This window comes from Manis pentadactyla, chromosome 10 (assembly GCF_030020395.1).
Source record: "Manis pentadactyla isolate mManPen7 chromosome 10, mManPen7.hap1, whole genome shotgun sequence".
In the NCBI taxonomy this organism is placed as follows: domain Eukaryota; kingdom Metazoa; phylum Chordata; class Mammalia; order Pholidota; family Manidae; genus Manis; species Manis pentadactyla.
Window position 1 is genome coordinate 14,918,852 of NC_080028.1, and position 13,621 is coordinate 14,932,472.

The window sequence follows — 13,621 nt, forward strand, 5'->3', positions numbered from 1 at the left end:
GAGTCAGGCCATGTCAGAACTCATGAATTGTGTGCCCTGAACAAGTTATATGACATCACTGAGCTTTAGTTTCCTTGTCTGTAAAATGGGGATAGCCCATGTCCTAAAGGGCTGCTGTGAAGATTAAATGAGACAATATCAGGAGAGTTCTTAGAACAGTTCCTGGCACACAAAAGACCAATAAATATCAGCTATTATTAGCACAAGAAATAAGCAAGTCAGAAGGCCTTGGATGATCCAGTGAGTTACTTATTCAGTCAATCATCACTATGGAGCTAACAGCACAATATTCATTAACTACAGAAACCACACAACAACTAGGTGTTTGGTGGAGTTTGCTACTGTTAAATGCAGATATAAGATATTTTGAAAAGATACCAGTTTAATCATGACTGAAGCTCAAAATGTCTCAAGTAATTTGAGAATTACTATATAAATATAACACTGATTCCACATTGAAGAAATAGAGTAAATTATGAAACAACATCTTAATCCAAGCTTTCCCATTTTATTAGTAATGCAAAGAACTAAGGTAATGTGTCATTCTTTCATTTATTTATCAAATATTTATTAAGTATCTGGCATGTACTAGCCATACAAACATATACACACTGAATACTACATACACGAATACCAAGTTGCATGTAAGCAATTAAAACAGGTCCAAAATGCCTTTTTAAATTATAGTGCTTTAAAAATGATTTCTATATTGTGCTGTTGGATTAAGAGTGATGTCCTTGATTAAAAGGATACAGAATACTATGATCATAAACCTACAGGAAATGAAACTCAGAGCAAAGCTCAACACTACAGTTCAGATAACACACGTGGCCTCTCGCTGGTCATCTACCCAAATGATAACATAGAAGAAACTCAATTTGGGGAACTCAATTTTGAAAGTGCAAAACCAGTGTGATGGCAAATATCATAAAGTAACCAATATTCATGGCAGAAGTAGCAATGATTTTACTTTCTATTCTGGTTTTTTAGAGATCTGGATTTAGATTGTGTTTCATGGCTTACAGTAAAAATTCCAGTTCCTAGAGATGTTAGTTAAATCCTATTACACATAACATAGCTCAAACTAGGCAAAGAGAAAAATCTACAAGTCCTGATTTACTTCAAGCAATATTAAAAAACAAATTTTTGTACAGCCTCAAATTAAAACAAATTTACTTCAAACAATATTTGTACAGCCTCAATATATGGAGACAATTATAATGAGACTTGACTTAAATATAACAATCTTGATGAAAGAAAAGATTTCCTTTTGTGCCGAGGAAACTGTCTATATGGCTGCTGCCACAGCTACTGCTAAGGCAAATATAGTTAAGAAGGAAACACCCCTGAGTTGCTTGGTACAATAATTTTAGGCTTCTGCTTGTGATTATGAACTAGTGTGGGAGTATTAAGAGTATCAGGAGGCACCCTAGAGCTCTGCCCAGTTTGGCTGTCCTCTCCTGCCCCTCAATACAGCAGCCCTTTAAAGATACCTCTTTGGATCCCTGGATCTATACCCAGCCTGAAAGCCACTGGTCTAAAATAAGCTAAATGTCATTAAGGTACACATCTTTCAACTGAAGTTTGGGATGATGAACAAACCATATTAATTATACCACCTATATAGTCAAGGGTCCTCCATGCTTAAGGCATAAGAGAAACAGGTATAAAAGTCAGAATTCAGAAATTTGTTTTGTTTGATACAGGACCGAGGTTTATCTGAAAACTTAAAACAAATATGGCTACACATACACCAAAAACCTGTGTGGCATGTATCATGATTCTCTGAGTGTATTTTGTCTAATTGTGCTAAAGCCACTTACAGTTCATTACATACTTATTTTGACACAAAAAGGATTGTTGTGATATTAACTGTCTTCCATAGGCTGAATACATGCACTATACAATGCTTGGTTTCAGATTCCACTAAAGGAGTACGGGTTACCTTGGTGCATTAATCAGATCCACTTACATTTTTGACAGCGCGGACTAGGGCCACGTGGATAAAGGATAATTTCTCTGCTTCTGCCAGTACTCGCAACTGTTGTGAATACATGCATCCTAAGAAAAGCAGACTCTGATCATAGGAACGCTGACTGGTAAAGGGTAATCATGGGGCAGGGCAGTAACCAGTCCTTTCAGATGCTGACTTTATAAGCTTTGACTAGATTGGCAAAAAATTTTCTGAACAACTTTTAGGAAAAAAGTTCTTTGACCTCGATGGATCGTTCCCCAGAGCACAAAGGATTGTCTTGCTTGCAAAGTACTTTGTTCATCACCACTTCCACATGGACTATTTGAGTGTCTTAAACTAACAAATTAACATCCCACTACACTGTTTCACCTGAAAGACAGAAGATAAAAGAAAAAAAACAGATGCAAAACTATCTGATGGGGTGATGTGATGCTATGCAAGAAACACCTATTTATACTTGTAATGAGCAAAGGCTGAAGAAGATTCCACCTAGGGATATAAAGCCTAAGTAAGAATCTCCCCTATGACAGAGAGCCAGGACTATAATAATGCCAAACATCATAGTCCTTGATTTAAACAAAACGTGACCTCCTGATATCTAACATCACTTCTATAATGTAACACATGTCTATTTCCCATACTATTGGGAGAGACCCAGTGTTCTTGTGTTTTCTCCAAGCTCTGTGTTATTGCAGTAGCATCCTAGTGCTTGCTAGAGGTACGACCACTGCCATTATAGAAGTCATATACCAAACAAAATCAACAATACACATTACGATGCAACAGTATCAACCATCCACGAATACTGAAAACTTTCTACAATAGTTGACTGTCCTCATGCCCTGGGACACAATGAATGCCTGATGTAATTTCTACCTTCATTTAACAATAAGAGAGTTCTTAAGTGGTATATTTTAATGTCTCCAATGGAGAGAGATAAGACATTAAGATACTGAGAGATACAAGATATTAAACCGACATGGAAATAAAGTTTATGAAATGGAAAAAATCAAGAGCTAAGCAAGACTAATTTAGAATGATGACTTCTATAATTAGGGAAAGAGTGAAGTATGATTCCTCTAGCTTAGCTTCAAATACTTGGTAAAGATAACCAATTTGTAACACCTAAATGGTGGCAGTCTTAAGAACTTACTGCTTAACGTCACTGCTAGCTTTATCCCCCCCAAAAGCCTTTTTGTCTGGGACATACTCTGTAAGATTCTGCTGAGGCTGACGGCCTTGGGGATATTACAAGTAATAAATTTGCCTGATTAGGGAAATAATATTTTCACCTAACTTTTGACTACCCATTACTTTCAGGTCAATAGGGCACAATGTATACTTTTTTAAAACAAGGGCCTATTTTGCAGATAATGATTTTCTATCCTTGATTAAGTACTCATGATCCACAGCCACTCTAAAAGACTATCAGTAGAAGACACAGCATGTCAACATCATTGATAAGGCCAAAAGGGAAGAGCACACCCTTATAACATTCAGTAATGAAAACTAGAAAAGTGAGCTCAAAAAGCCGCTAATAAATGAAAACTAAGAAATTTATCTGGAATGGGGACTGAGAGGGGTAAAAGGATAGGAGGTAACAAAAGGAAGCAGAGGTAGGTTTTTCTGGGATAAAAGAATTAGTGTCTTTGATTTGTAAGCACTGACTTAGGGAAGGCTTGATAAAGTCTCTGCTTTGCCTATTCAGTGCACTAAAACATCTGTTAAAAGATGATTTCTTAAGTGTTTGATTAAAATTTACTATGGAGCCAAACTTCTTTCCTTTTGCTAGTAATGTGCCAATAAGGTTTTCGTGCACGGGGTAAGATCAGAATGTATGGAACCTATGTGTATGTTTCCAAGAAAGACTGAAGCATCAAATAATCAACTTAATTTAAATACTTGATCTTGCTTATACTTAATGAAATCTCAACCGCTGAAAGGAAACCAAAAAGTAAGCAACAGTGCCCTCTGAGTAAGACAGGAAATGCCTAAGGGCACCATCTCTCTTACTACTTGGGGAGGATAATGATCGTATTGAACGTACCATGCAGCAGAACATTTCTTGAAATATTATCCTTCCTCAATCACTGGAAGTCAGTCTCTAAGGCACTAGCTGTGAAACTGCCTCTAAAAATACTTCTAAATGAAAGCTCCCAGATCCACAAAAGAAAGAAACACTTGGAAAATGAAGGACAAAAGAAGTGAAAGGCAAATAACCACCTCAAAGGCACAGACATAGTTAAGAGGAAAGAAACTTGATACTATACTTTGGTTTTGCATTTTTGTATTCTTCAGTGTCTGTGTCCTCGTCCTCTGAGTACCAATTATCTCCTCTTCCTCCAGCCAAGAGGCCCCTGGCCGCCAGCAGTCCTGCAGCATTCCCATAGCCAGTGTATTTCAGCAGGCTATCCACTGCGAAAACAGAAGAGTTTTTAGACAAGAATCCTTGGTCGTTCACTATCGTCATAACTACTCACCAACACAAGGGGGTGGGAGATAGATGCCCTGGCAGTAAATCTAAAAATTGAGGGGTTTTCAAAATGTGGTAGTGATTATACTAAACTAACTGCAAATTCTCCTACGTTTGGAGGACCAAACACCTTTTTTCAGGTATCAGAAATTCAAACGGAGGTGTTTTGAATATACCCTGTGGCAGAAATTGGGCCTTTAGACCACCGGGCCTTTGGTAAGGGTGGTATTTTAAGTTTCTGATCACAAATCTTTTTTTTTTTAGCCAGTTTTAGAGAAATGATGATTAGAAACTAGAGTTAATGAAGACCAGATTGGGAAGGCCCAAGAGTTAGATTGGCTGGATTTCAATAATGGCTCCACCACTTACTAGTAGTTGACTTTGGGTTAAGTTGTTTTATAGCTCTGTACCCTAATTTTCTAATCTGGAGAACAGGAATAATAATATCCATCTCATAGGTTAATACATGCAAACTGCTTTAAAAAGTATCTGGCACAAAATTAATACTCATTTTTATTTCCCCTGGCAATATTAGGTAAAATGACCATTTTAGATTTATCTGTCAACCAAAAAAGAAAAAAGAAAAAAAAAAAAAAGAAACAATGAATCACCTGGTGTGGCTCTCCACTGCAAGTACACCTAGTCATCAGTGAACAGAATAAGCAAACATAGAACTTATGTGTGAGACCCCTGAACTGTAGGAATTTTTTTTTTTGGTGCTTCCTAAGAAGCTTTGAGGAAGACATTAAGCAATCATTAGCAGCTTTATCTGTGAGAACTTTTTTTCTTCAGGTACAATTCCAAGGTGAACACTAGAATATGCAATCAAAAGATAAAAATTGGCAAAATTTATGTAAGGCTTTCAATAAAATGTCATCCTAAAGATAACTGTAAGAAACAAAACATTAACACCAACTTATTCATATATAAAAGCCTTAGTAAAATCCACATCTGAAATACTATTGTAATTCAGACCACTTGCCACAAAAAAGACAAAATAAAGCTGGCGTAAGATTCAGAGGAGGACAATTTAATAACTTTGGGGACCTGAAAGGGGCAGTGGATGAGGAAACAGGTCAGTAAGAAAAGGGCACATGTGTAATTAGAGTATGAAATCATGACGCACCTAGGTAGGATGAGTAGTCCAGGACAGCGTTCACTGAACTGTTAAGTACTTGAACTAGAGGGTACCTCCTTTGACACTGAAAATAGATAGCTTGGGGACAAAGAAATGGAAGTCCTGCTTTCCAAGGGTATCGCAGACTGGTGAAATTTGTGCAAGACGAAACATGAATTAATAATATAAGTAGATAAAAGTTTACACTAGTCACTTTCAACTATTCTCTACCTTAAAACCTTTTCGTAAATGTGGTCTCTTAGTAATTTTCAGTGGGTACTGGACAGAATCATATTAGAAATAAAAGAGGGATCACATTGGTGTAATGTGAAAGCTTTCTTTCCTTTTTTTAAAATTAAAGTATTATTGATATACAATCTTAATGATGGTTTCATATAAACAATACAGTGATTTCAACATTCACCCATATTGTCAAGTCCTCCCTCCCTCTACTGTGGTCACTGTCTATCAGTGTAGTAAGATGTTACAGTCATTAACTGTCTTCTCTGTGCTGTACTGCCTTCCCCTTGACCTACCTATATTGTGATTGTGAATTATGGTGCCCCTTAAGACCCTAATTTGAAAGTTTTCTGAGGAAATCTGATCTGTTCTCTCTTGCTATTAGTGCTTCTGAAAGATGGAGTGGTTTAAATAATTTAATGAATTCTTAGTGGGTTATTAGAAGTGAACATCCAGTTATACAGATATTCTTACTATTCACATAGGTCAGACATGACCTTAATGACATGGTCAAAGTCACTGAGGACAAAGGATCGCAGATTGGAATCCATGTGGCACTGATAATCTCACTGTAAGGGTTTTTGATAAGGCTGGTTTTTTTTCTTTTCTTAACAAATAAGGATGTTTAGTGGTTCCAGAAAAGAAATACTCACTAACATTGTCAAAGTCCAAATTGAGATGATGTGAATAAATGGTTTAAATGAATATATTTAGAACCAAAACAACAACATCAAAAAAAGCACAAAATGTAAATAACCACCTACAATGGTTATTTAGTTAAAGGTTAAAATAGTTTAAGAATGTAGAGTCTATAAGAGGCCAAAGTAGGTTAAAAAGTAAACAGAACACTAAATAACTTGCTTTCTATGCAAAAAATCCTCCTGGAAGCCAGCTGACACAGTAAAAATTCCTAGCACTTTCATGAAAATAATACTTAGTGCCTATACACTGGAACAAACGTTATGTGTCAACTCTGTGATAGTTCTGGTTACCAAGGCTGTTCAAAACACACCTTGCCTTCAAAATAGATAAGGCTATATTCAATAGTTCTGAAATTAAATGAATTTTTGTTAATAGGATAAAATATTTAAAAATGGGGGCTGAGAGAGGGGAAACAAATGAACTATAACATCTTCACAGTGAGAGGCGTTCTCTGTGACATTCTGATTAACATTATTTGATGTAGGGTTTCTAGCTACTTTTTAGTCTATTTTCAAATATACCATATAACATCCAATTGAATATTGGGAAAGTGATAAAAGGAAAATGGTCTGAACTTGGATATTAAGGCAAGCTGCTAAGACAAAAGATTTTCTGGGTGGTCCTTAAAAAGAAAAGAAACAGACAGATATGTTTATTTTTTGTCATAGTAATCATCCACGCAGTTAGGTGAAACTGTGGCAGAAATGAAACAAGTGAGCATTCAGTCTGAGAGAAGAACTATTTCACCATCATTGTGTCAAGATGCCAGAGGACATATGAGCTGAAGAAACCACAGGGCACACCGCAGTCAGGCCTGCATCAGCAGTGACCGTATCACTGTGGAACCAAACTGTAACAGTAATAGCCTTAGCAGGAAAACAAAGAGGCAAGAATTCTTCTCAGAGACCATCCCCTCTTCTCTATTACATGAGTACAATTATAATCCTTTTCCTCCCAAATACTGTAACTTTTAGAAATCCTATACTAGCAGCTTCTTCTAACTAGTCTCCCTATTTTCAGTCTCATACTCCTCCATTCCTTGTTCTACACAACTGCCTGATACACCTTTGTAAAGCAAAAAGATATTATCACCTTTCTGAATAAAACCTCTAACACCTCCCCTAAAGGCTAAAGCTCCAAGTTCTAAAACAGGGCCTAAAGGGTTGTTCACTTCTGAACTCTGCCTTCTTTTCCAAACTCATCTATGAGTTCTGTGCATCGTGGATTTCTCACACCTTCCAAGGCTGCTTCCCATTTCTTTAAGACTTCCTCTGACCTTCTCCATAGCACCCAATCATTCTATCTTACAGGTTGCCAAAGTGCCTGGCACATTCCTCTCCTACAGTGTACTGAAATTATTCCTTTATATGGAGAAATCCACAAGACAGTGCCATTGCCACACTGCAGTCATAGAGAACACAAGTGTTTGCCCTTTCACCAAACATTTCTGGGGCACCTACTATCGGCAAGGGATCCAAGGTTGAAGAAGACATGATCTCTCACTTAAACTCAAGGTCTAGAATGCAAGTTCAACAAATAAAGAGTTACAACATAGCAAATGTCACTAAATTTTACTAAAAACAGGTAAGTAAAAATGGTACATGGCAGAGAATGATTAACTCTGCCTTGGATGATCAGAGAAGTCTTCATGGAGATGATACTTACGCTGATCTTCAAAGATCAGTGAAGTACACCATGCTAACAAAGACAGGCCACGCGGAAGGAACAGCATCTGCTGAGTCACGGAGATTATGCCCAGATTGGTGCAGGATAGTCAGGCAAGAATAAAGAATTTAATGTGATTAAGCAGAAAGTTTATAAGGTGGGAGTGGATTTGGAATACACTAAGAGGTAGGCCATGCAGGTAAAATTTGGATTTTACCATGCAGGTGATAGGGAGTCACTGGAAGTTTTACAAGAGGGAAAGGCAAGATTTTATTTGTATTTTAGAATAATCCCTCTGTTAGCCATGTGGAAGACTGACTGAAGAAAATCTGACCAGAAACAGAGAGATATGGCTATTTTAATAGTTTATGAAAGAGACACACAAATTTGGGAATCCCAAGCAAACTGGCTGAAGCAGAAGCCCAGGCAGAGGATGAGATTACTCAGGGAGTAACATAAAATGGGAAAGGGGCCAGAAGTGAACCCTGGAAAACACTGGCAACTAAATGTGCACAAAGGCAGGAGAGTGAGAACAGAGAGGTAGGTCCAAGGAATCTAGGAGTGTGTGGTAGCACAGAAACAACAGAGTGGTCAAGACTGTCAGCTATAAGAGTAGCAGTAAGATGAAGACAAAAATATCCACTGCTTTGGAAAGTGAGTTAATTTGTAACCTCCCTGAGAGGATTTTCAGGGAACGTCAGTGGAAAGTCTAACTTGCAGCAAGCTGCAAGGTGAAGCCTGAGTGGGTAGTAAGGATACGGGAAAGAAAAACCTAGTTAGTCATGATGCTAAGATGTGAAGGACAATGACATGAAGATGTATGTAGGCTGAGGAAAACCCATAAGAAGAGTTAAAAAAGCAAGAGAATAGAGGGTAACAACTGATGGAGCAAGGCTTCTGAGGACACAGGGAGAGAAAAGGCCGACAGGAAAGGGACTGTGCAGCTCTGAGCTAAACAGATACCGATTCCCGTGGACTGAGATAAAGGAGATAAAAGTAAGTATACACACGTGGGGCCACGGGCTGAGGGAGTTCAAGCCTTACGTATCACTGCAGTTCAGCCCCTACCACAATGCCTAAGACATACTAGGAATTAATGAATGTATTAAAAGCTGGGGGTGCCTTTGCTTCACAAAGGCAGGGAGTCATTTTACAAATTACTTTCTTTTATTAAACTATGTAAGGCCTATTTTTTGGTACCCTGTAGAAAGAGGAGGTAATACATTTTCAAAGCAGGTAATAAACGTTCAGGTTTATCAGGGCTCAACAAAACAAGCTGGTACTATGAGCATAAGTTAATCTGTGGGGCATGATCAGTTGGAGATAGAGTTTAGCCTGGCACAGATGGGTATTTGAGACACTTGGATGAGTCTTTGTCAAGTCAGCCATAAAATTTTACTATCTTACCCCCTTCAATTTTCCTTCTTAATTTAGTCTCTGGGTTCCTAACCCAATCTGACTGCCACTTGCTGTCTCTACTTAGTGGTCTGACCTTTGAGCCTTGATCATAGTACCTTTACTTCAAGCTTAGGTTTGAACATCTTTAGAAGAAAGCTCAGCCACTCTGATAAATTATTTGAAATTTATTTCATTTTGATACAGTGTGCCTCCAAAACCAACCTACACTCCATAATCTAATGACTCACAAATTGAATGTGGACTACAAACTTTTTTCCCCTTTGGCCAGAAGGTTTTAAATTAGAATTAGTTAACAGCATTTAAAAACTGGGAGATTTTATGTTAAAGTCCAGAGTCCTGTCTTCTTTTGAAAAATCTGTAAGATCTGGCAACACTGGCCACTTGTACCTTCTTGGTAACAATCAGCGGGAGCTAAACAGCAGTAATACTCTCTTTCCAGTCTCACGTTCCCTTTATTCTCCTCGTCCCAAACTACTGTCTTCCCAACAATGAGTTAAGTGTCAGTTTTCATTTACCGTCTTAGGCCGAGTCCATTTGATTTACTTTTATTACCAGCCTGACATTTGTAGGCATTTGAGTTTGTAACCCTTGATAAGAAATTAATAACATGAAGGCAGAGACCTTGTTTATCTTGTGAACCTCTGTACTCCCTGGGTCTAGCTCAAAAATTCGTTGTTGAATGAGTATTTTTATTCCAGAAGAATACAGCTATGAAACTTAAAATCAAATTGCAATGGGAAATCAGTTGAGTATATATAGAACTGTTTAAGTCAAATGGAAAAGACACAATTTTGCTAATATAGGTTGGCTTGGGATTCAAAGTTAGGACTAGGAAACCTAAAATAGTGGGCCTAAGGGAGGGAACAAAACTAACCATTTCCAATGGGAAACAAATTCATTTATAAAGGAATATACCCTATTTGCTATGACACACACTCGCTTATTAGTAAGGTGATTTATTTATACATGTAACATATATTACATATTTAGATATGTAATTATAGAAGTAAATTTTATTTTTCCCCTTTTAAAAGTTTTTTTAAAAAAACACAAGAAATTCATGTTCACTGTAAAAAAATTATACAGCGAACTAAAAAAAAAAGTTACTGATCATCCTACCACACAGCAGTAACAATGGATAATATTTTGGTGTATATTTTGATAAAACTTTTTTAATGGATAGATACACATATGTGTGGTTTAGATTTATGTACACACACATATAATTACACTTTTAAAAACAGCTAATTTCTGACCTCAGAAAAACTGGGTCAGTTCAGCTAGTATTTACAGGGTACTATATGCAAGGCACTATACTGGCTACTTAGTTCCAAGATGCTACAGCAGTCTTTTTTCAAACTCATGAAAGGATTGAACTGTTTAAAAGAGCAGATGTTAACTGGCCTATGATAATAGTTGAAAACAATTTAGGAAACGTGGCAGAATGGAAAGATAAGACTCAAATTTGGGCTTAAGCCCTCAGCAACTGTACAACCTTGGGTAAGTTTCAAAAAGGCTCTCAAGTGCCAGGTTACCTCATTTTTGACACTGAAACAATAATAATATTTACTTTACAGGGTCCTTATGATAATTAAATGAGATTATGGCATAGAATGTTTGGCACATGATCCATTGGTACATAACAGCTGTGTTTATCATCACTGTTATGATATTTATCAAATTATGTTGCTAATATACCATCTTACAGTTACTGAAGTGGGTAGATCAGTCAGTCAGAAATGAAGGTTAAGAACTCAGTGGATATACCTTAATGGCAAAAAATCCCAAATACTTTGATTGAAAAATGGGTAAAGGAAATAATAATAAAAAACAAGGGTAAAGGGCCTGAACTGATGTTTCTCCAAAGAAGATATACAAATGGCCAACAGGTATGAAAAGGTGCTCAACATCACTAAATCAAAAATATAATGCGGTATACACCTCATTCCTGTTATGATGGCTTTTATCAAAAAGACAAGAGATGGCAAATGTTGGCAAGTATGTGGCAAAAAGGGAACCCCTGTACACGGCTGGAGGGAATGTAAATTGGTACAGCCATAGTGGAAAGAACTACGGAGGTTCCTCAAAAAGTTAGAAATAGAACCACTATATGAACCAGCCATCCCACTTATGGGTATATATACAAAGGAAATGAAATCAATAGCCTACGATATTTGCACACCCATGTTCACTGCAGCATTGTTCACAATAGTCAAGATATGGAAATAAGCTAAGTGTTCACTGACAAATGGATAAAAGAGATGTGGTGTATGTTTATACACATATATACAATGTAATATTATTTAGCCATTACAAAGAAGGAAATCCTGCTATTTGTGATAGCATAGATGAACCTAAAGAATATTCTGCTAAGTGAATAAACCAAAGATAAATAGTCTTATCACTTATATGTGGAATCTTTAAAAAAAAAAAATTCAGACTCATAGAAACAGAGTAGAATGGTGGTTACCAGAGGTTAAGGGGTAGGGGAAATGGGGAGATGCTGGTCAAAGGGTACAACCCTTCAGTTATAAAATAGTAAGTTTTGAGGATCTAATGCACAACATGGTGACTACAATTAATATTACTGTATTGTATACTTGAAATTTGCTGAAGGAGTAAATCTTAACACTCCCCCCGCCCCCCACAAAAGGTAATTATGTAAGGTGGTGGATATATTAATTAACTTGACTGGGAGAATCAGTGTACATGTATATCAAATCATTGTTATAGATTTTAAAATATGTACAATTTTGTCAATTATACCTCAAAAAATGGGAAAAAAGAGAATTTAACTGACTGAAGATTTTGAGATGAGTGATTTCTTTCACTTCAAAATTATCTATCTCACAAAACCAGGGTACTTTAAAAAGGTGGAATATACAATCTGCTTAGACGGGACTTTTATACTACTGCCTTTATAAATTAGGAGCTGAAGAAAATACAGGTAAAAATATTGAATAACAGTCAAAGTTCCTTGTTTGGAGAACTTGCCTGTTGCAGAGCAAATAACCCATATAATTATAGGAAATATTTTAACTGTTAGATATATCTCAGAAGACAATCACTTTATTTATAGTCACAGAATAGTATTTATTACATTGTAGTATAGATTTTATTACTTATTACACTGTAGTATAAATTTATTTTTAAATTTCTCTGTGCCTCTATCTTACCCTTATCTCAAGGGTAAGGGGTTACCTTAGGCATTTTTGTACTTCCATCCAGTATGTTGTGTTATACAGCTCATACTGAAGAACCCAAAACCCCTGTAGCTTTAATTCCAAGAGGAATTAAAAAGGGGAACTAACCCGGGCTTCTGCCTTGTTATCAGAATAGTAGCAACAGAATTACTGAAGCAGATTTTTCATAATGGCTCTATGCAGTGACTCATCCAGATGAAGAAGTCTGGGTTAAGGATACAGAGGGCAAAGTTTAAATGTGACTGTGTTTGATAGTGTATCTGTTTACATGTCTCAATTCAGAGGTTTACAGAGAATGTTTTTAAATGATTCATTTTTAGTATCTCCTCCGGCCCTCTAACAGAACAGATCAAGAGTAAGCTCTGAAAAGAGTGGAGTGAGATGACCACTACTAACAGAAACATTTCCCAAATTCTCTCAGAAAGATAAAAAAGGAGAGGGCAAAGAGAATTTAACCTACCTCTCTCTTTGCAAAGGACAAAAAGGAATTCAGCAGCAATTTGCTTGACTCCAAGGTCGACGTGTGTCATGAGGCGCACCAACTTATTCCTCATAGTTGAGCCAACTTCAGGTCGATTTGTCACATCCCTCAAAGGTGGTAAAACCTAACAGAACAAAGGCAAAAATCATCCTTAATCATGGGTACTAGAGTAAGGAAGGATGGCACCATGCAGCTTGTCAGTCCTGTAATGTGTATTGAGCTCAGTTTAAGAGTGGAAAAAACATTCAAAAAATAGTTTTGCTTCTAAATAAAACTAAACCACAACAAACGAACCTGAAATAATTGCATGCCTCTAATGAAATTTCATTTGGAGAGAAACATCTCT

General features: G+C 36.8%; 1 protein-coding gene across 7 annotated transcripts in view; it reads right to left on the bottom strand.

Moving 5' to 3' along the window:
* Positions 1-13,621, bottom strand: part of RIC8B (RIC8 guanine nucleotide exchange factor B) — a 94,659-nt gene that overhangs the window by 18,938 nt on the left and 62,100 nt on the right. For all 7 annotated transcript variants that reach the window (XR_008991919.1, XR_008991917.1, XR_008991918.1 and 4 more), the window contains 2 exons: positions 13,255-13,399; positions 4,246-4,390 (listed from right to left, as the gene is read on the bottom strand). Coding sequence is in view for 3 of the 7 variants with exons in the window: in XM_057486439.1 (XP_057342422.1) it covers positions 4,246-4,390; positions 13,255-13,399 (290 nt within the window). In the remaining 4 variants the exon portion in view is untranslated. The remainder of the gene's footprint in view (positions 1-4,245; positions 4,391-13,254; positions 13,400-13,621) is intronic.